The sequence below is a fragment of the Protopterus annectens genome, chromosome 12.part0, assembly GCF_019279795.1.
Source record: "Protopterus annectens isolate FY-2018-M chromosome 12.part0, PAN1.0, whole genome shotgun sequence".
NCBI classification, from domain to species: domain Eukaryota; kingdom Metazoa; phylum Chordata; order Ceratodontiformes; family Protopteridae; genus Protopterus; species Protopterus annectens.
In genome coordinates this window covers 1,303,108,678-1,303,132,436 of record NC_056746.1, presented here as the reverse complement: position 1 = coordinate 1,303,132,436, position 23,759 = coordinate 1,303,108,678, and the positions used below count along the sequence as shown (strand labels likewise).

At 37.6% G+C, this 23,759-nt stretch overlaps 1 protein-coding gene across 1 annotated transcript in view; it reads left to right on the top strand.

Moving 5' to 3' along the window:
- Positions 1 to 23,759, top strand: part of LOC122817384 (uncharacterized protein SCO4629-like) — a 154,775-nt gene that overhangs the window by 35,152 nt on the left and 95,864 nt on the right. Inside the window, exon 2 of the mRNA XM_044090575.1 lies at positions 11,757 to 11,845. Coding sequence (XP_043946510.1) covers positions 11,774 to 11,845 — 72 coding nt within the window. The 5' untranslated portion in view covers positions 11,757 to 11,773. The remainder of the gene's footprint in view (positions 1 to 11,756; positions 11,846 to 23,759) is intronic.

Here is a 23,759-nt window from a genome sequence, read left to right as displayed (position 1 = left end):
CCCATATTTGCTAGTACCAAGCCCAATATGTTTTTACCTCTAGTAGGCATATGCACTAACTGGTCCAGAGTGTTTGTGGTTATGAGGTCTGGGAATCTCAGCACGTGCAAATTTAGGGTTAATTTAGGGTTGTGTAGGATTCCCAGTTTACATTGGGATAATTAAAGTCTCCCATGAGTATGGTATTTGGTTGAATGGTGAGGGTCTCCAGTAGGTCTAAGGTTGGTATGGGTTTGGGTTTCGTGGGACATAGAGAGCAACCTATAGCTTCCTAGGATGTGGTATGGGACTTCATCTATGGTAATCTGGCTGTGAAGGAACTCCAATGTGTCATCTGTGTGTTGCTGATAAATTGAGGTAGGAAAGAAACTATCTAAGCTTACCCACTCCAGGTGATTAGATACTTGCAATGAATTATGCCACACTAAATATGGTAAGCCTCTTACTAAATCCTCCTAGGAACATTTTATTAGAGCAAAATCTACTTCCTTTGCCTCAGCTGCTACCATAGATGACATCTATGAAGTTGCTAGTTGGTTTTCCATGAACATTTTCATGGAGGTACTGTAAGGCGGGCATTATTTTCAGGTTCAGGTTTTCTTTTGGGGCTGCTGTTATCACAGCTGTGTTTCCATGATGGTAGCAACCCAGAAAGATTATTTGGGGACATTTTCCTTCAAGTATCTAGGAGGATTGTTTGAGGAGAAGGGAAATCTGAATGAAGTGGTCAAAGCTAGAATCAGAGGAGCTGCAGTCAGCTGGCATAGAGTGTCAGGTGTAGTGTACGACAGAAGAATGTCAAAGAAGCTGAAAAGTAAGGTGTACAGAACAGTGGTGTGACCAGTGCTACTGTATGGTACAGAAACTTGGGCAGTAAAGGCAGAGCAGATGAGAATGCTAGAGGTGATGGAAATGAAGTTCCTGAGAAGGGTGGTAGGATGCACACTGTGGGACAGATGAACAAATGAGGACATAAGAGCAGAAGCCAAAGTAGCTCCAATTGCAGAAAAGATCAAAGAGAACCAATTACGGTGGTCTGGGCACATGTGCAGAAAACCAGAAGACAATCTGGTAAAAATGTCAATTTCCTATGTCTAGTAATAATATTTACATGAATCATTTCTGAAGTGCAGTTTCAGTCAATACATTGAGCTCTAACCTTGTTTCTTGTAACTAGTAGTACCATCATCCTTTACCAGTAGCTCTAATCTTGTGATAACCCATTACCTGGAGATAAGCAGGTTATCAGGTAACCAAGTGTTGTTAATAACTTAACTGCCTTAGTTACTTTATTACCTATCTTAATGTGTTAAACATCATGTTGATATGTTTAGCAGACACTTCCTGAATAATCATCTATTAAAAATAAACTTTCCATTAAAAATAACAAACTGTTTTTATGTACTTGCTAGCAGACTTAGCAGTCCCTAACCTATGGTATACATCTATGTACAGTAGATATAATTGTCATTGGTTGGCATGATGGTTCAGTGGCTAAGGTTTTACCTCATACCTCAGGGGTCTAAAGCTCAGTCCTGACTTCTGGTTACTGTGTGGACTTTAAACATTCTTCCCATGTCTGAATGCATTCTCAGGTGCTCTACTTTCCACCTCCGTCCCAAAATATACAAGCTAGTTGACTACTGTAACCTTCCAAAACTTAGTTACCACCACCACCCACCCTGTCTTTGGGGACAGCTAAAAAGAATTGTGGAGTTGTAGTTTACATGCCCATTTAAAAACAGATAAAAATGAATAAATAAAAAGTATAAGTATCTATTCCTACCCAAATTCCACACTTCTAAAGGAAGGTGCACTTTACTACTGACCTTAGCTAGCAATTGCTGATCTCAGTATGCCAAGACAGATATTCTTTGCATGTGAATAGTTTACATTTTTAAAATATTGTTCTTTGTACTACACTTTGATAATTAAGGCTAGTGATGTTTCCTGGTGTGCACACTACACGAGAGAAGGGGATCATGCTATTTACGCCAAGGCATTTTGTAACAGTCCACACCTGTTACACCCAAAATATCAGAGCTACAATGTAGAATAAAAGAGTTGCATGGTTACCCACATTCATTTTGCTCAGCTCTGTAAATATCAGACCAGAAATATCAAAGCTCACTGAGAGGGATCAATGCCATTCTAGGTTTGGTGTTCTATATTTTTAGGTAATTTTGTTATGAGATTTAAGGGATTTGTTGTTAGTGATTAAGGATTTTCCTAGTTGATATTATATTGCAAGTTACAGGTGCATTTGGGAAGTTTAGTAGTTCATGTTTTGAACTCAAGTACATTTTGACTATACTGTTTTAAGAAACAATGTGCTGTATATGGAACCTAGCAACACCTTTCTTATTGTATTAGTTGCTTTTTCTCTACATTTATGTGACTGCAGCATTAATAACAATGAGTATAAAGGGGGTGTAGGTTTGTATGCCATCTGTAAAAAGTTTCAGTGTTACTGTATATTGTTTTGTGTTTATGTGCAGTCAGTATAGTACAGTGGTACCAGTGTTGTAGATGCAACGTTTATTTCTTCATTGTTCCATCATAGCTCTAAATAATGGGCGTTGGACATCCTGTTTGGCCATTTCTATTGTCAAGTGTATTCATCATTTTTTTTTATTATTAATCGGTCATCAGTAATAGGTTTGCTCCAAGCCCATTTATCATCATTCAGCAGTGATGGAATAACATCTTATTTATTTAGAATTTATTAATTAGAATAGCCTTAACCCACTTTCAGGACACAGGCAGGACAAAAGCTTCCCGTACTTTAAGAATAAGTAAAACGGTTTTTAGATGCAGATATGTTGATACGGATATTGCCAGGAATCAGCACACCTCTCATCTGTCCCTGATTTAGCCTTGTGTTGTTTCATGCCTTCATAAAATTGTTGATTTTCTGGTAAACTGTTGAGGATTGTTATCAGTCAGTAATGCCAGACATTGGAGTTTCATGCTTCTTATTGCTCAGAAAATGCACATGATGTAAAATCCTTTTTCTGTTAACCTTTTTGAGTGAATTAGAGTAATATTTTTTAAAAATGTCCCTGATTATGGACCTTTTTCCAGAATTTTTGCGCAACAAAAATTGAGAGATACAGGAATCAGTAATACCCATTCCACAGTAAGAAGGGAGAAGAAACAAAGGGCCTGATTCTAAAAGACTTGCTCAGTGTAAGTGATCACTTACACTGACAGCAGGTCTTTTGGAATCTGACCCCTGGTGTAAGCCTGTTTATACATAGGTCTTACACCAAAGTAAGTCACCTGCACTGTGAGCAAGTCTTTTGGAATCTGGTCCCTGGTGTAAGCCTGTTTATACATAGGTCTTACACTGAAGGAAGTCGCTTACACTGTCAGCAGGTCTTTTGGAATCTGGTCCCTGGTGTAAGCCTGTTTATACATAGGTCTTACACTGAAGGAAGTCGCTTACACTGTCAGCAGGTCTTATGGAATCTGGTCCCTGGTGTAAGCCTGTTTATACATAGGTCTTACACTGAAGGAAGTCGCTTACACTGTCAGCAGGTCTTTTGGAATCTGGTCCCTGGTGTAAGCCTTATTATACATAGGTCTTACACCGAAGGAAGTCACTTACACTGTGAGCAGGTCTTTTGGAATCAGGGCAGGTTTACACTGACAGCAACTCTTTTGGAATCTGGCCCCCAGAGTAAGCCTGTTTATAGACAGGCATTATACTGAAGCAAGTCACTTACACTGAGAGCAGGTCTTTCGAAATCAGGGCAGTCTTACACTGAGAGCAACTCTTTTGGAATCTGGCCAAAAAACATTTTACATATCAAGGGTAGGAATTCAAGATTTGCATGCCTTGCGTTAATTAGCTGTACTATATGAATATATCAAACATATATTTAATTGCTAATGTAACACAACACGGGCAAACATACCCTGACTAAAATTAGTACTCATAATACATACAATGCTTATACTTGGCAAAGAAACAAAAAAAATCAAAATTTTACTGTAACTAAGAAAATATGGTAGTTAATATTCTCATTGGAACAAATAATAAAATGAGTCACTGAAGTAATGATTTGTTAGAAAATGCACTTGTTAGTAGATGCAGATAAAGGGGTGATGGGGAAATTTACTAAGATTATATTAGTGCTAATGTACTAAAATTAACAGTTTATTTATGCTAATTTTTAGGTTATACGGAAATCTGGAAATTCTGAGACTGATTAAGTATAGGAATCAGCTATGAATTCTTGAAATATTTCAGCGTGTATTACAGTTCTGAAAAAAATCCCTATCACTTTACGGCTCTAGTGCATAAGTACTTCTAATATATGTACTTGAGCTTTTCATGATATGAACACATACATTAAAAAAATATTAAAAAGTGTTTTTTTTTTTTTGCAGAGTCAAGCCTCCCTTGCAATACCAGCACCCATCCCTTACATTATTAGTCTTACTCCAAGGTCACTGCACCTCAGAGAAAGATTGATCATGGACAGGCAGTTAAAACCTGTCTTGCCCTTTTTCTGGAAAGCTGTGAGATTGGACCACCCATTAGCAGTCCAATTCAAGCATTATGTCTCTCCTCTGCGAAGCAGCATATGTGCAACTGCTGTCTGAAGCTGTTACATTCTAGTAACTGTATAGCAAGCCCGTGTGACAAGCAGCTGGCTGTAAGCATAAATTTAGATATAACTAGGCCATTAGTCTAGCTATAATCCATTCGTTTGTCAAACTAAAGCTTAATCAGTGTGACCTATTCAAAAATAGGGAATGTTATGTGAGTTATACCAGCCAGCTTAGGTGACTGGGCATTTATGACCATGTAGCTTTTTCAAGGAAAGGAGTTTCAAAATGTTTTTATTTAGCAAGTGTGTTCAGCTGCTTTGGCCTCAGTTTGGAGACTTGTTTCTTGTAACAGGAATGTGACGACTCAAGCTTTAGTGTCATTCTGAGGTGCTCTGAGCTGGTATAGGGCATTAGGCCTCAACTGCATTATAGACTGGTGCAGGGAGGTATGTTAAGATAGCTAGCACCTACCTGTACGTACATAATCTTGGAAGCCAAAATTAACAATTTGTAGGGTCACTCCATTCTAGAATCTTCATTGCCTCACAGTGGTAAGTAGTGGATGTAACTGCAGCAGTAAAACAAATAGTGCTTGATCTTTCATACTGCTGCTAAATTTGATTTGCCTGTTTAGTTGTATATAATTCATGTGCTGTTAGAAGAGTTTCTGGTCAATGAGCAGTCCAAGGTATTTCCAGCAATATACTTGCCTGATGTTTCTCAACCTGCCTTAGATTATGAAAGTTGTATTGTTGATGTTGTTGTTGTTGTCAAGAGTAGAATGTTTTCAAAACTGTTTTTTTTTTCATTTAATAACATCATTCCAGTCAGAGTGGAGTTGTGTGCTAAATGTATTTAGAAGTGGCGACTTGAAAAATCAGTGTGACCTGCAACAAGCATACAATTTAGCAACTACTGTCGAGTGAGTGTGGTATATTATAGCAATAACCCACGCCTGGGTGTGGGTAATGCTAGATTTACCCACGGTTGGTGTGGTTTGGTCACTTGGGTAAGCCCGAGTGGCCAAACAAAGCCAACCGTGGGTAAATCCAGCATTACCCACACCCAGAAGTCGGTTATTGCTATTATACAATGACATTATTTAAGAAAAAAAATAATTACTTTTCTTAAATAATGGCATTGCATAATGCCTCCTTGCTGCCCTTCTGCAGCTGTCTGGTATTCTGCGGCAGTTCAGGGCTGTGGGCAAAAGCAATGGAAAAAGCAAGATCTCCGTTGCTTTTTACAAACTGCTTTGCTATGTTAAATGAGTTTAACATAGCGAGACAGCTTTAAAAAAAGCAACGGAGAATCTCTGTTGCTTTTTTACAGCTGTCTCGCTATGTTAAACCCATTTAACATAGCGAGACAGTTTTGAAAAAAGCAACAGAGAAAGCGAGATCTCCGTTGCTTTTTACAAACTGTCTCACTATGTTAAAGGAGTTTGACATAGCGAGACAGCTTTAAAAAAACCAACGGAGAATCTCCGTTGCTTTTTTTTTAAAGCTGTCTCACTATGTTGAACTCATTTAACATAGCGAGACAGTATGAAGCAACGGAGATCTTGCGTTCTCCATTGCTTAAAAAAAGAGTTATAGTAATGGAAAAAGTCCAGGCGACCGGACCTTTTTTCCATTACTATAACTGATTTACAATGTGCACGCTGACCAATCAGCGTGCACGTTTTTGAATATTAATGGGGGGTCATTGTATAATGAAGATTTACCAATGGTTGGTGTGGTTTATTTGCCCTTGTGATTAAACAAAGGCAACTGTAGATAAATCTTCAGCATACCCAGACCCACAAGTTGGTTACTGCTGTTATACAATGACATTATTTTAAAAAAAGGAAGAAATTACTTACGTTTCTTAAATAATGTCTTTGTATAATGGAGCTGTGGTGTTCTGTGTTTTTTCTGCATTCTGCTGCTTTGTTGATGTACTGAGCATGCTCTTACACAGTACATCAGTGCTTTGGAAAGCAAGCAATGGGGAAAGGAAGATCTATCTTTGTTGCTTTTTTTTTTTTTTTTAAACTGTGAAATAAGGACAGTTTAGAGGTACAAGAGAGACAAGGCAAAAATATAAGGAGAATCAGATGCGTTTCTTTAGTTTTGCATAAAGTACCTGATTTTCCTTGTATTTTCTCTGTCCTCCTTATGAACCTCTCAAATCTCTTAGCTCAAGAAAACTGCAAAGCCTTAGCATATATTAATACAAAAAAGTTTGGTCAGACTTCAGCGTCCAGATGTTTTTCTATTGGTATATGCTCAATTTTACAACCAGCATCCACATTTTTGCATACTAACTAGCTAAAATCGTATAATATTGCAATGGTTTGCATTTGGTACAAAATGTCTTACTTATTGCAGTAAGGAAGGGCATTTGAGAAATTTGCCAGCTGTATTTCTGGAAATGAAAACACACATTTTTTTTTTACTTGGCAAAAAAAAAAAACACACAAATGCATTTCCTGGTGCTTTGCTTACAGGAAATGTGTGATAGTAGCACTTACTCTATAATGCTTTGAAAATGTGACAGTAATTGTCAGACTCAAACTGCTTCACCATTCCAAGTCAGGGAAACATACCCTGGAATGTTAGTACTGTTAAATATAGGAAAATCACGGAGAAAGTTCACAGCTGCCTATGTTAAGAATCAGCAGTTATAAATCTGCTGTAATAAACTCTGTGTAAAGGATTTTCGACTGGAAACAGACTGCCTGCCTTGCTTGGATTACTTTTGAATACTTAGTAATTCTGTACAATTATATATTTTGTATTATTATTTTTAGTTTAAGTTTACTACTTCTGCTATTGTCTGAAGTGATTAATATACAGTGATTAACTAGATATATGGACTGAAAATCTTCCACACAGAGAAGTTTCTTACACTGTTTTGCAATATTTTTTTTCTTTTTAAAGGATGTTACTTTAGCATAAAATTAACTTAAAGCAAGTGATCTGTGTTTTATTCCACTGTGTGCTTAGAACACCTCAGAAGTGTTAAGAAATAAAGATAAATGTGGTTTGAAAGTTGGTTCCCTTACAAAATGCATCTAAAAATTAAAACAGACTCTATGAATGTGACTCCACTTCAGTAACTCATTGGATATCAACAGATATGCATGCTGGGAAGGAATGATTTGAGCATAAAGAAAAAAAAACTGTCAGCAAATGGCATGCCACAGACCCAGGACAGCTTGATCTCCTCACCAGCCTTTACCCTTATCAAAGCAAGTCTGGGGCAGGCCAGGACGGGTAGGTACACCTGACAATTGAGGAGAGATAGCGAGGTCCATTGATGGTCAGCTGTGTGCGACAAAAAAAAAAATCTTATCCTTCTGTATGTCCCACTGGATAGAGTGCTTCAGTTCATTAATTGTTTGTGGACCACTGTTTGTCAGCATGGAGAGATCTGAGAGCTATGATTACACCCCATATTATTGGTTTGGAAAGACAGTTAATCATCAATCTTATCCAGCTTAGTTATGGTGATGACTGTATGCCTGACAACAGAATCTCCTGTTACATAAAACATTATTTATCTTTCTCTATGTGTTTTATTTCCTTGGAGTCCCTTTTCAGCATCAACCCAGGGAGAAAAGCTCCACAGGCAGTACACTTTTCACTGGCATACTATTTAGAATTTAAATGCAACATTTACTAATCTTGTTAAACATCCATTACTTTGTAGAAAGTAATATGTATGTAGAGATGTTAGGACTTGAGATCTGTACCTTTTTGACGCTGTGAGTTTACACGTACATGTACTCGCTGTGGGTATACAGAGTGGATTTACACGTACATATACTGGCTGTGGGTATACAGAGTGAGAATGGGAGTGCTTCTGTGTGAATTAATGGCTGAGGTGTGTTAGTACTTAGTCTGGAAGCCTTAGATAGTGTTCTGTTAACAGCCTCACCATAAGTTAGTATAGTGTAGGTGCTCTGTGTTATGTGTGCGTCTCTTGTGCATTCTGAAGGGGTTTTGAGGTGAAAAGGTAGTCTCCATGTTCAATAAATTCTTACTCCTCTCACATATTTTGACTCACTGTGAGGTAGTCGTAAAAATGCTTTTTCGTGACCAAATAGTGTTATCGGGCTGAATACAGAAGGGGTAATAGCTGATTGAGATTCCATATAATAGCCAGTGCATTTGAAGGGGTATGAGAAAACAGGACAGCTTAGTAACCTTATCTTGGTATAAGACAGAAGGGTACTAGAAAATGACGATGACAGGGGGGTATTGCTGAAGGATACAAGTATAAAAGATGTGACTCTGGATACAATGACTAATAGGCTCTGGAGGACACAATAAGTAACAGTAGTATTTACAGGTGCAAAAATGGAAACGAGAAAGCAATATGTAACAACGGTAAAGTCATGGATAACAAATGGCAAATTTAAATGAGATAGTTTAACACAAGAATTAAAAATGCAATAATAGAGCAATGACTTCAACTTTTGTAATAGTGGACTAATCAATACAGTCAACACTCTATCAACAACAGTGATCAAAAGTGTGGTTAGATGCAATGTGTTACTGAAATGGTAGGTTAATTTTCTCTGTATTCAACTAATTGCAGCAACGAGCAAGAAATAGTGTAACCTAATGGTTCTAGGTGCAGTAATTGTAGAGCAATAGGTATGGATAACCTAAATGAATACTTCCATGTTGATAGTATTGCAAATAATTGCAATGCACTTAACAGTAGAATCATTAGCATAAGCAGGAAAATAGGTCAGACAGTGTAATCCATGAGTCTGTAGGACAGTATTGTAGAATAGTCATTTAAACACTGTAACAACTGTGCTAACTTCAGTGATGCAACTAGACAAAATACAGTGGAGTCAGTAAATTAAGTCAATAAGAACAAAGTTTCTACAGTATGTATTAAATCAATCTAACATGGGTGGAAAGAATCAGATGAATAATAGACAATTTCCTCTTACGTAGCAAGCAACAGTGCAAACATGTATGGAGATAGTTCACTTAAGTGCAACATAGCAAGTAAACAATATATGATGGCAGCCTGCACTATTTGGCTTGGTTGCTGGTCCATTTCCCTGCTATATACTGCTACAAGATTGACCAGTTCTAACTGGATCTGACCTTGCTGTACTGTATGTTCCACTGACTAGACACACTTCATTTGTGTTAAAGTGTTTGTAACTGTTATCTAACATTTCCTACATTCATCATGGTCCTTTGCCTTACTGGCACATTTGCTAAAGGTTGTAATTAATAGTGCAACGTGCCTATAAGCTGTGTTGAGTTAAATGCTGCTACTACCATCTGTTTGTAGGAACTCCTTGTTGTTATTATCAGCACGGCTGCACATGCTGCTTCTGATTGCTTACAAAAAGTGTTTGTTGCAGGTCGTTTGCTTAAATTGTTGTTGTATTGGTCATTCCTTCACATTCAGGGTGATCGACCAAATTGAATTTGACATCAGGGTCGATCCATTAGGCTTAAAACTTGAAGTGAAGGAGCTGATTTGGCAGCTTAGAACTAGGGCCTATGTGACACCAGGGTTGAACGACATATGCTCTTTGGCATGTGTCCTGAAACTGAGGAGTTTAAAACGTTAACACAAGGCTAATACTCAGGTGAATGGACATATAATTTGGGGCACTCTTTGTATTTGTTATATACACACAAATCCCCCCCTTATACACAAGTACATGCATTTCTGACATTCAACTGAAATTTATTCAGGTTGATTAGTGACATGTAACAATTTTTATGTACACAATAACAAATATTGTTTTTGGATGTTTTAGCTTGATTTTTCATGCATATTTATTTATTCTTTGTATATGTACATATCTATTTGAATATTAAGTCAATAGGAAAGTGTATATACATTTTTTACACAATTGTTTATACAAGTTTTAGGTGCATGTGTTATAGAAATGAGAATTGTATCAGGTGATATGATGTCATGTGAGGTGACTAAACATGTGACTATGAATCTGGTTTTAAATATGGCTACCATTCTTTTAACTAGTGTCTGATGAAGCTGAGTGTAAGAATACTTGACAAAAGCGCTAACCATAAAAGTTTGAGAATTACTGTTGCCTGCCGATTTTTTGTTGTTTTGCATATCATCCTGTTATTCTACAGTGTACTGTGTGTAATTTGTACTACCTATTCAGCCATCATTCTCTTGTTGCAATGTGGAATTCATGTGTTGCTCTTATTACTGAAATTGTGTACTACTGTGCCAAACTATAGCTGTATATTACTGCTGCAGCTCAGTGTGTTTTAGAATACCACTTCTGCCCTCTAACTAAGGATACCCAGTAAGCAACACTGAAACTCACCCATACTTCTCACTAAACAACATGTGCTGAGGTTGTAAAAAAAAAAATCACTTCCCAAGCCTTCAAAAACCAGTACTAAAGAACTCTGGCAGCAATCCACTAACACAACTCCACCATACTCACATAATTCATTTAATCACTGAGCTGTAGTCTGTCCACTGCCACTAAGTCTGAGCATCTAAGTAGAAATGTAATTGGTGACTCCACTGTGAGCTACAATAACTGTACAGTTAAAAGCTGGGCAAAGACAGGGTGACAATGTCATGAACAGTGATTTCCTTAAGGATTTCTAAATGTGCTTACTAAACTGTCCATAAATAAAACTGCTTTTTGATGGGTGACTTCAACTATCTGTCAATTAACTGGAGCACCTATACTACAAAAGTTGGGTACTCTGAAAGATTCCTAGGTTTAGTAAATGCTAATTCCTTTGTGTATATAGTTAACCAGCCCACCAGGGTTCAAAATCTTCTTGACCATGGCCTCACTAACATCACATCTACTTGCACTACTGATATAGTATCCTCATCTCTGGTCAGATCTGATCGCAAATCAGTAATCCCTTTTAGTGCATCTAAACCCATCACAGCAAGCACGTCTGAGACAAAGTCTCAGCAAAATCCAACACTTCATCTCCTTCATGCACACCTACAGCAATAAGTCACTAAGAGACAAATCCCTGATGTAGCTCAAGAAGGATGTTTAATTGGTCTTAGCTTCAGAAGTTAACTGCCAGCCTAGGCACACTTATTACCAAGGTACATAGTAAGTGTAAAGTTGTTAGAAATTCGCATAGGGCAGTGGCACAAAAAGAAGAACACAGAGTACACAGCTTCAGAAGAATAACCTTTTCAATTTTTTTTGTTAGGTCACAATGTAGGTGGAATGGACAATAACTATAGAAGATGGGCACAAGAACTCTGGAATTATCTAAGACTAGATCATCACCTCATTCAGGTGGGTTGATTTCTTTTTCTTTTAATACATTAGAGAGATAGTCAGCCAGGTTATTCTGTGGAACATCACTTGCTAGCCCACACACTGCTGTTCAATTAACTGGTTTTAAGTATTAAAATGTTGCTTCATCTAGAATAACAAGGTTTCATTCATTTGTGACTGGTTCCCTGCCATCTAATGGTCACTGTCTTGGAGCTGTAGTGATATAACCAGAGTACTTGTTGTTCACTGTCTTGGAGCTGTAGTGATATAACCAGAGTACTTGTTGTTCACTGTCTTGGAGCTGTAGTGATATAACCAGAGTACTTGTTGTTCACTGTCTTGGAGCTGTAGTGATATAACCAGAGTACTTGTTGTTCACTGTCTTGGAGCTGTAGTGATATAACCAGAGTACTTGTTGTTCACTGTCTTGGAGCTGTAGTGATATAACCAGAGTACTTGTTGTTCACTGTCTTGGAGCTGTAGTGATATAACCAGAGTACTTGTTTCTGCACATGCCTTCCTTGTTTAAAAAATGTATATTTCATTTAATTAATTGGGTTTTCTCCAGCCGTCCAGAAGAGGGACAGCACCACTGTACTTATGGTGAGTTACTGTGGCACTAGGCAATCCTGTTACTGCAGCTGCCACACTGCAGTGAGGGTCCATCAAGGTCCATTGCTGGTGGTCCATCACTGTACATCAGGGGTTATTGCCAGCTTTGCACAGCTTGTATTATTTTATAAAATGTTTTGCTTCTGTTGTTCCATTGCATCCATTCTGAGACAGCCAAGACATACATCTGTTAATGGAAAAGTCTCAGTCCCTGAAATTGAAACCACAGCTGTGCAGGAATGGTGAAGAGACCATACTGTAGTTTATTCTGGTGAGGTAGTGTCAGAAGATGCAAACTTCCATAGGTATATTGGTGGAATCGGCAACAGTAGATTACATCTTAAAATGAGAGCAAAAATACCATCTAGGAGGTGGCATTGCCTGCTTACTGCACCATAACATTCACTCACTAATCTCACATCTTTAACAACCATCAATAATTCAGACAAAATAAGTATAGAATAAAAATGGCCTCATCTTACAGTGCCATTTAGTCAAACCATGTAGATTATGAGATACATAATACAGCATATGTGCAAGACAGGCATAAAATCGTATTGCCCACATCAACTAATAGATGTTTCAGTGCCATTTATCAACTTATTGTGCTTCTAGGCCTGTCTGTGTGGCATAGAGGGATGATGCCATGACTGTGATCCAGGTGATTGAAATTTAATTAATAGCCTTAGCAATGGAGGAGTTACATAGGGAAAGGAAGGAGTCAAGGGACATGGTCTGCTCACCTTTCCCAGAGGGTGGGAGGGTCCTGCACACTTAGAAGCATGTTGAGTGGGTGCTGTTTCCCTTGTGGAAACCTGGGATAACCTCATGCTTCCAGGGGAAGGGTGGGGATTCTTGCAGGGCTGCCCTTTGAAGAAATGAGGAGATGTCCTTTGTGGATAGCCATTGTATGTCCCCACCCTGAGCTCTGCTGAGTATGCACAGGATGTTAAGGCTGATTAACAAAGAAATCACGAACCACCAATGATGAGTATCTGAATGATGGCCCCTCCGTGTTGATCCTTGCCCTGGTGATGGTGAACAAATGTGCTAATAAGCAGGGAAGGGGGATAATGATCAACAGGCACCTGAAACAAATGACTAGAAAAAAACACTTGTTATCCCTTTAAACATCCACCCTTCATCAACCACAGTTCACTATCTGTGCAACCTTACAACCATCGATGGCAGAATGTGCAGTTAGTCTGTGTTCTGTCCCATGTGATAGCCAATCTTCGTTTCCTCCCGTGAGGTGGTTAGTCTGTATTCACTCAATAGAACTGTCAGTCTATGTTCCCTTTCATATGGTGGTCAATCTGTGTTCTCTCTTATGGGATGCCAATTTCTGGAACACAGCTATTGTCTGAAATAACTGCAATGAGACACATCCATAACTAAAAAGCCTTGTGGAGCAAATGAAAATTCCTTAGTAACTCCTGATGTGGTCCCCTTTCAGGTCAGTGGAAGCTTTAACCTCTGTGCCTGCTGGTTTACTCTTCAGTCAGATTTCCACGTTGTTCATCAGAGTTTTTATTCATATTTGTCTTCCTATACTTTTCTGATGGGCATTTTGGTGAAATTGAGTAATCCAAGCACCCTACAGTAAAGGATTGCCCCCTGTCACTTCCTGCCTTTACTTTTCAGTGGCAGTTACCCTGGGTCCATGACCCCCCTCCCACTCTCAGGTAGATATATCCTGTCTGCCTAACCTGTCCTAACTCAGTCTTTTGTTACATCCCCTTGCAAGATACCTGCACATGAGATGACCTTGCCCAGACAATGAGTAGCTGGTAACCATTTGAAATGTCAGGACCCACTAGAGCAAGTCCTGAAACATGAAGACTGAATAGCTGAAAGAACAGACTTACATATACTTAAAGCCAAGATGTCATTTTTTGGAATAGTCACTTTTTTTCCTTAGGTTTGGCAATCTCGGAGCTGGAACATATATATATATATATATATATATATATATATATATATATATATATATATATATATATATATGTATATATATATGTGTGTGTGTGTGTGTGTGTGTGTGTGTGTGTGTGTGTGTGCACGTATATATATATATATATATATATATATATATATATATATATATATATATATATATATAAGTTCAGGTGTGTGCCTCCAATATGGGGGATTGCAGGGAGGCTTGCCCCCATCCAAAAAGAAGTTTTAAAGACAAGAGTGATTTTTTGAGATTCACTGTTTTAATGTGTTTTCAGTCTGTTTTTTTGGCACTTGGCATTTCGAGTGCCGACATTTCAGTAGGGAGCCTAGTAGCCTTCCTGTAAGAGCCTGCATTGTCCAAGGTGTAGAGTTCCCAATTCAGGACAGATCTGAGGGATTACTTTTTCTCAGAAAGGCTGGTGGAGCTGTGAAATCTACTAATGGAAGTGATGATAAAACAAAGAACCAGGGAGGAGTTCAAAACAGAATGGGACAAAACTCAAAGAAATGCATGCACATACATATGAGAGTACTTTGATCAAAGTGTGTTTTAGTCACTTGTTTCCGGCTTGTTTGTGTATTTGATTTCCAGTTTTGTCAAGTAGTGCAGTAGTTGACTGTTGACCATAGCACTTTGAAAGTTACAGTATTTCACTTTAGTTACAATTTTGCATCCATACATTTAGTATATATAAACTTAGGGGAGGGCAGAAGGCATTCCCCTCCACATCAGAGGGTGTGGTTTTAAATGTTATTTTTGTTGCTGGTATATTTTGAATGGTGATTCAGAGATACATCGAGTACAGAAATGATTAGCAGTGATCATATTTCTTTCATGTACAATGTGTGCAGTGTTGGGATGCCAGATGGTTGTTCATTAACTGTTTGGGCTTCATTAAGTGTATTTTTGTATCATTGCAGTGATTAAGTGCCATAGTCCTATGTATACATACTTAAAATGTATCACTATGGGGGTCTGCACTAACCTTTTACTAAAGGAGTTCTTCTGGGTATTCTTATGCTTCCTCAGTATTAAATTAGCATAATCAAAACCTGCTCATTCAAAACTAACAGACTGAATCGACTGTCTGTCGTTTTATAACTTGCCTTGAGCTTTGGTAGACAGAGACTCAGTCATATAGTCGAGTTGGATGCAGTAGATGCAGCTGCTTGTATGAAGGATGTGTAGGGTTTCCTCTAGCTTATACAATCATTTACTGGCTGGCCCATTTTGTCTATCATTTTTTTTAAAATACCTTTATTGAATTATCGCTTATACGCAAACTTTCATTTATATAAAAGTAATCAAAACATATTAACAAGAACATTATACATCACATATATTGTTATATATCATATAATCTAAGTGACATTACATACATTGCTCAGTTCCTGCCTTCTCTTAAACCTTATTCCTTCTCCAAAACATTTTTCTGCTTGTATTGTTCCTACAGTTTACATGCTTTTCTATATAATTTACTCCTAAACTTTTCTAAAGATCCTGCTTCCTCTCTTTTTATCTCTGTTACAATATTCACTACTTCAAATATAGTTGGTTTAGATTTTGATTTCCATTTTCTAGTATTTGCTTTTTTGGCAGCCATCAGAATTAAACTTATAAGTTCTTACTAAGTCTAGGCAATTCAGATCCTGTATCTATTTATTTATTTATTTATTTATCATTTGTTGACCGGGAAAGTCCGACTAGGTTCCACAGAGCCTGTTTTCAGCGGAGGCCCGGGGAGAAATGCTCCAGATGCATGTCTTTGGAATGTGGGAGGAAACCGGAGTACCCGGAGGAAACCCACGCGAACACAGGGAGAACATGCAAACTCCACACAGAAGGCACCCCAGCCGAGAATCGAACCGGTGAACCTCTTGCTGTGAGGTGACAATGTTAACCGCTGCACCACTGCGCCGCCCCTGTATCTCAACTCAAAAAAATCATTTCATTAGTTACACTCATTTGCTTGCCTAGTATTCCTGACAGAGTACTCTGTAAGGAATTTTTAAAGTCTGCCAACTCATTACACTCCCAAAACATATTCCTAATTATCTCTTTCTTCCCCATTGCACCTCCAACATTTGCCATCCACCTGAGGAAAAATTCTTTGGAGTCTGCTTGGGGTATAAAAGTATCTATGCAAACACTTCCAGGCAAAAATCCTAAATATTCTAGACTTTGTTGCATATTTGGGAGCAACAGATATGTCTTCCCATTGCTTCTTTGTAAATTGCATATCTAATCTGTTTTTCCTTTTGATTCTGACCTCTTCTGATTGATTCCTATAGCTATCATGCAATATTTTGAATGCCCTACTAATTATCCCCTTTCAACAGCAGCTTCTGTTCTAGATTCATTTATAAAGTCAACCAGTGCAGGTCTTTCATTTAAGATTTCCCACTCCCTTGCTCTTTGCCTATACTCTATTATCAGTCCTTGATAAGGAAGGCAGTTCCTAGCCTGCAGTCCAAATGTCTTCTGGGCCTATTCCCATTCTCTAGTTATTTGTTCCCAATACCTTGGTTCCTTTGCCATCTTCCCCCAGTAAATTCCAGCCCCCTCTTGCATATTCTCTGTACCCCTAAATGCAGACATCCCTATCATCATAATCTCTTTTCTCTATTCTCATGTTAGCTTAGTTTTTAGTATACTTTCTGCTACTTTATGAATATAATATTCTGTATGATTGTTGTTATTCTCTTTAAGGATCTGTGTCCAAAATCCCATCATTTGCTTATTTCTTGAATTACCCCCTGCTTCATCATCATCCATTTTCATTTTGAATTGTAGCTTTCACTTTTGTCCACACAGGGATTGTAGCTGGCTGATCAAGCTACACTTCTACCCACACATGAATTGTAGCTGGCTCAGCCAGCACCTTGTGCTGGTATCATAAACCAGCACCCCACCCCCTCACCTCTTCAGATGAACAGCCAAAAAATAAAGCACTTTACTATATTTGTATTAAGCTGATCTAGTGATTCACTTATTACAGATCCACACCCTTCCCCAAGTTCCTTCTATTGCCACACCTTCTGCCTAGCCATTTAGGTCCCATTTCTGTGCACTGCTCCTGGCCAGCCCCCTTTTATTAAAATAAATAAGACTTTCTTCTTATAAACTATAGCAAGCTGCTTGCTACAAATGTAGCAAACATTTGCTACAGTTTATACAGTGCCTGCACAGAGTACTCATGCACTCATGTTTTACTCAAAAAAACTTCTTATAAATTGTAGCAAACTGCTTACTACAGTTTATATTCTAGCTGCACAGAAATCTACCGTTCTCAGATTTTAGATAAAAAAAGATTTTTTTTCTAACACTGTAGCAAACTGTTTACTACAATGTATCAAGCAGTTGCTATAGCATAGACCACACATGGAGCTCTACAACACTCAGGTTTGACTGCAATGCAATACCACTTTTAAAAGCCAGTATTACGTTAAAGAAAGAGAGAGTGTGATCAGCTGATCTTGCCCCTAACATTTTGTGCCTGAGGCAGTTGCTCATCTCACCCCACCCTAACTACGCTGCTGTGTCTGGGTGCATAGTTTATAGCTATAGTCTTTGTTTTATCTTCATTTAAAAAACAGAACTGTCTTAGAATGTCCCACAACACTGAGATGTCCTTTTCTAGTTCCAGCAGGTACAAAAATAATATCATCTGCAAATAAAGACAACTTTTCCTGAACACCATGCCAATTATATACTTGACTTCCTGAGTCTCTTATTTTCTTTGCCAATGGTTTTAAATATAACACAAATAACAAAGGAGAAAGAAGACACCTCTGCTGGGTCCTCTGTTCAGACACAACTTATCAGAGAGGAACCTTCCCACTTTGATTTTTGCCTCTGATCCCTCATATATCCTTTTAATTAACATTTTTATTGTATTAGGAAGTACAAATGCTTCCTTTTCCCTACTCATAAAATCTCACCTTACTCTGTCAAATGCGTTCTCTGCATCAAGACCCATCAACAACAGCAGTATTTTATTGCATTTTGTTTCCCTCTGGATCATCGTTGTTTTGTGAGATTTCCCTTACTATATAATATTTCAACCCTTGTCAGCCCATCTAAATAATTCTTATTACTTATTAACCAGTTCTCTTTTTCTTTAATTTCTACCCTATTTTAAACTCCATTTTCATTTTATCACATTCATTAGCTATAACTTCTGGAGTACTATCTTCCCTAATCACTCCTGGATAATTTCCACTACCCATTCCTTAAATTCTACTCTTTTTAACAGGTAGGTGGGGAAGCACCAGTGTCTCATTTTTACTTCATTACCCTGCACTTTTATCTTAGTAATTATTTATGCATGATCTGAAATAGTTATTGGATATGTATCAAAGTTCATAATTAAATGCACATGTTCCTGTGAAATATAAATTCTGTCTAGTCTAGCCTAGTTATTGTACCTTGGGGAATAATATATAAATTCTGTCCAAGTTCCTACTACTGAATTCATGTTTTTCATACCACATATTTTCATAAATGTCTTCAGAAATGTACCCTCTTTTTTATATTTTCCTTCTAGGCCCCCCATACATTCTCATTGTTTCACATCAAATTCCAGTTCCCACCTATAAGCAGTATTCCCTGCTGAAAGTTGATGATTTCTTCCAATTTTTTTTAGCTCCATAATAGCAGTTTTAGGTGGCATATAAATGTATGCTAATGTAATCCTAATTCCTTGCCAATAGCCCCTTTCTAACACAAATCTGCCTTATTATCTTTTTTCCTCTTCTGTCACTACAGGAGCTCCTCTAGTAATTCCCAGATATTCTGCAGAACATCCATCCTAAAATATTTTCATTATCAAATTCACATGCTCATTTATTTCCAAATGTGCCTTCTGCAGCATTGCTATTTGCACTGTGTATTTCTTAATATAATTAAGTATTCTTTCCTTTTTGTCTATACCTGTGAGCCATGTCACATTCCAAGATAATGTGGAAAGTGTTGCCATTATGATAAGAAGTCATTATTCTTACAGTTTATATATATAGCAGCTTTTTTAAATGTCCATTTCCAGCTTTTGTGATACATGCGCTCATTAATATTTGGCAGTTTAGTCATTTATACAGTTTTTCTTTATCATCAACATTGAAACCTATTTCATATTTTACAAGACTTTTTCTTTTAATAAAAACACTCAAACAAAAAAACAAACACAGGCCGGGTACACCCCTATAACCTGTTAACTTAATACAAGCACATGTAACTATTTACAAATTGGTCTATTGTTTTCATCCTGTAGCATTTTTGCTCTCGTGTATATTTGGTAAGGTTTTAAATCTAGCCATGTTGATGCTTCTTTACAAAGAAAATTCAGGGTCTTTAAGATCTGTCTTATGCAGACAGACTGGAATCATTGTCAATTTACTCTGTGTCATACAGACTGCCAGAGGTGACCTGTGCCTTGTATATAGACCAATCTCTGACCCAGCTTCAATGGAAATGCTGCACATTCACAAATCAAATATCACACAGGTCACTCACTCAAAGGACCTTAATCTGGTGTGTAACATCAACAGAACTTGCTGGAGAGACAGATTTGTCTCACAGAGGTTGCCCCACATTTGGAACAAGCTTTGTATTCATGTTAAACAGTGCCCCTCATTGGCCCTATTTGGATGGGTAACCAGAAATTCACCCCAGCGGTTCAACCTGTTTCCTTCTTGGACAGGGGCAGTAGGTGCTGATTTTAGTGTTTGCTTGAACCAGACACCCTTGGGAACATGGGTTGAAGTTGGCTAGGCTTGTAAGGGCCCTGAGGCTGTTAGCCTAGTAACCTCCTATGATCCTATGATCCTTGATTTATTTTGGCATTTTCAAATCTTGACTATTAGTTGGGGAGAGGGGAAAGGCTTCTGCACATGGAGTAACTGTACGAGCCACACAAATAAACCTAAGAGTCTCCTATGCTGGATACTCCTTACATTCATAAAGGCATAGGGAGTTTTTATTTTGTGCTGTTTTATCAAGAACCAGTAAATCATACCCAGTCAAGCAAATGGACTCAGAACTATACAATATATAATCTATTCTGAGTCTATGTGACTTCAGAGTTGATTATATTAAGTAAAGGGTGGTGCAGTAGTGAAGACTCCTGTATGGTGGTAGTATAGAGGCTTGCCTCCCAAATATTTATGTAGTTTGAAACCTGTTCACTGATTGGGCTCAAAATATTGAGTCTCAATGAAATGGACACACTTAGATATTCTACAACCATTTACAAATCCTTAGATAATGGATTAAAGTACATTCAGTACCCTACTGAAGAATGTAGTACCTGGTAAAAAAACAAGTCTGCCACTTAGTAGCAGTGTAATGAAGTGTTGTGAATCATGGATGAAAGAAGGGCATGGCCACCATAATCTTTATGCTCACTAAACAAGGCATGGATGTTTAGCAGGCATTGATGAAAAAGTAAATAAAACAGAAAAAGAAAAGTCAAGTAGCAAAAGCAACTGCAACAGTAGTTACAAGGATTTGCTGTAACACTTCCCCAAAATGCATTTAGCCATCAAGGAAAAACAATAATGCAGTTATGAGTGAGTTAGTGATTGTGGTGTGTGTTTGGTTGTGTGAGAACATTAACAAGTGTGTGTGTGCGTGTGTATGCGAGAGAAAGGGAGAGAGAGAGAGAGAGAGAGAATGCGTGTATATCTCAACTTCTTTGTTGGCTTTTTTGACGGACTGTAATTCTCAATTATTTACAAGAAAATCAAACATTGGAGGGCAGAAAGAAAATATGAGGCAAAATCAGGAATGTTGTGCAAACTCAGGGATTGTTGAGAGGCATGGCAGATTGCATTACCTTGCACTGTATGATTTTTTTCATTTATTTGATCACAATATGACATCTCAGATGTAGTCAGTCACAAAAGTGGCTGTAACTGCTGGACGTCTGTCTGTGTAAACTTAGCGCTTGTTTGTGTGTGTGTGTGTGTGTGTGTGTGTGTGTGTGTGTGTGTGTGTGTGTGTGTGTGTGTGTGTGTGTGTGTGTGTATATATATGTGTATGTGCTGGGGGTTATAATGCTTTGCTGACAAAGAAAAATTGACTTGAAATAAATGAAACCTTTTCAAAGTCAATTTGCTCTCAATCACCTACAGAATTGAGTTGCTCCTAGGGTGTCTTCAAAGTACTTCAACCAGGTGCCTTCCTATCATTTGCTGTCAAACTGCATAAAAAACACCCCCTACAACATCTACAACTTCTCCCAACTGAATGTCTCACTCCAGACCCCCCCCCAAACCAAGCCAAGTGTTATAAGTCTTTCTGTGACATCAAAGTTTCTTCCATAGTACAGTTGGTAATGACTTTGGAAAACTACTGCAGTCCCGATCCAGGTACGCCTACTAACAATGAGGAGGGCTTTTGAAGGAACAATCTTACTAATTAACAAATCACCTGAAATTATGTGTTTTGGTAATTAAACTATGGTTTTCCCATGTTTTTCTTTTCTTTTGTATGCAATTTTCAGAGTAGATTGGTTTACACCACCATGATACATAGTCAGTTTTAATGCCGGAGACATCTGAAAGATTCTTATTATGAAACCATTTTGAATGACAGGAAATAGAGCCAGCTCTGGACCAAGCAGTTAAATAGCTGTCCTGGCTGGAAAAGCCATGGCTATCATGGCTATGTCACATTAAAAAAAGATAGTAACTTTCTGTACTGCAGTCAGAACACTCAGAGAGCTGTATCAGCAAGAGTTCAAATATTTGTTACATTTTGTGACAACATTTTTTTTCTTTAGCGTATTAACTAAATAAGCCCACTGGGCACAAGTGTCCCTTTTTGGGGTAATGTGGGAGAACTGCTTGGTTATTTGACTTGGTCAGATTCACATAGTAGGCGGAGGGAGATGGAAGGAATCAAACACTGTACCTTGGGCTACGAGGAAGTGGCTCATAAACAGCTCAAGGACATAATCCCCTGTACCAAACAAACGAAACTGGAAGCGAAATGAAGGTAAAAACCTTCAAAGTTTATTGTAAGTAAAATAAATCCACAGCAAAACACGCTAATGCCAAAAACATTAAATCCACAGCAAAACACGCTAATGCCAAAAACATGAACGCCTTCCCAGCCTGAGCGTTTTCGTCACAAATGGACTTCATCAGGTAAAAACAATTATTCATAATTACCCTTTTATATAAATTTAAAAACAAGGAACCAATCGTGTTTGTATATTTCAGTATAAACCTTCAAATCACATAACAGTTTCAATTAATTATTAAGTATGTACACCATTTCAATTTCATTAATATTCTTCCTGAATAAATACATATGGTCAAATAAGCAAATAAATAAATAAATACTTCCCAATAAATTTATAAAATGTTGTTAAAAATTTGTTAAAAATTTTATGTTTAAAACCCCTTATAAATAGTATATAAATAAGTTAAAATAAAATGAATTGAATTTCGTTGATGCAAACCTAATACTTTGTGTGATGATTATTTTATGTAGACAATGATGACATCTACTGGTTACCTGGGTTATCACAACTTACTATTCATGTTTTTTCAGCCCTTATTTTTAAAAGGGGTTGGATGGATATATATTCATTTAAACCCGGTTTCCTATTTGCCTCTAAAGCCACTTGCCACCATAATTCTCTATAGGCTATTAATTCTTCCCAGGGGCCCCCTCTATTGTCACTTGTTATTTGGTCCAAAACAAAAAATTGAAATTTGGACCCTACACAAACCTTAGAATGCCTAAAAATCGCATTTGTTTCCTTTTCCTTCTTGACATCATACATGTGTTCATATATTCTTCTTTTTAGTGTCCTTTCTGTCTTTCCAACGTAAAAAGAAGGACATTCCACACATGTAGCCAAATACACGAGCCCCCTTGATTCACAATTGTAATATGCCTTGCTTTTTAACCATCTTTTTCTCCCTACCAAATATATTTTTTCTTTATTCGAAATGTAGTCACATTGTCTACACCTACCACATTTAAAAGTTCCAATTTTTATTCTACCTCCTATTTCTTTGTTCTTTTCGGTATCAGTATTGTTTTCGAAACACCCTTTTATACTAGTGGTGTTTTTGAATATAACTTTGGGCACATGGGTAGATAACCCTTCCAAGTCCGTGAGGTCTTTAAATCTCTCCCATTCTCTCTGAAATATTGTCTTTGCGTTCTTGTTTAGTAAATTATATTCAAGAATCAGTGATTGTTGAAAGTTTTCATCTTTCCTTTCTTCTATCACTTTCATTTCATTATTCGACCCAAGTATAGGTCTAAACCTATCACTTCTACCCTTTTCTACCTCTATTCTCAAACTTTTGATAAATTCCTTTGGGTATGCTCTCTCAAGAA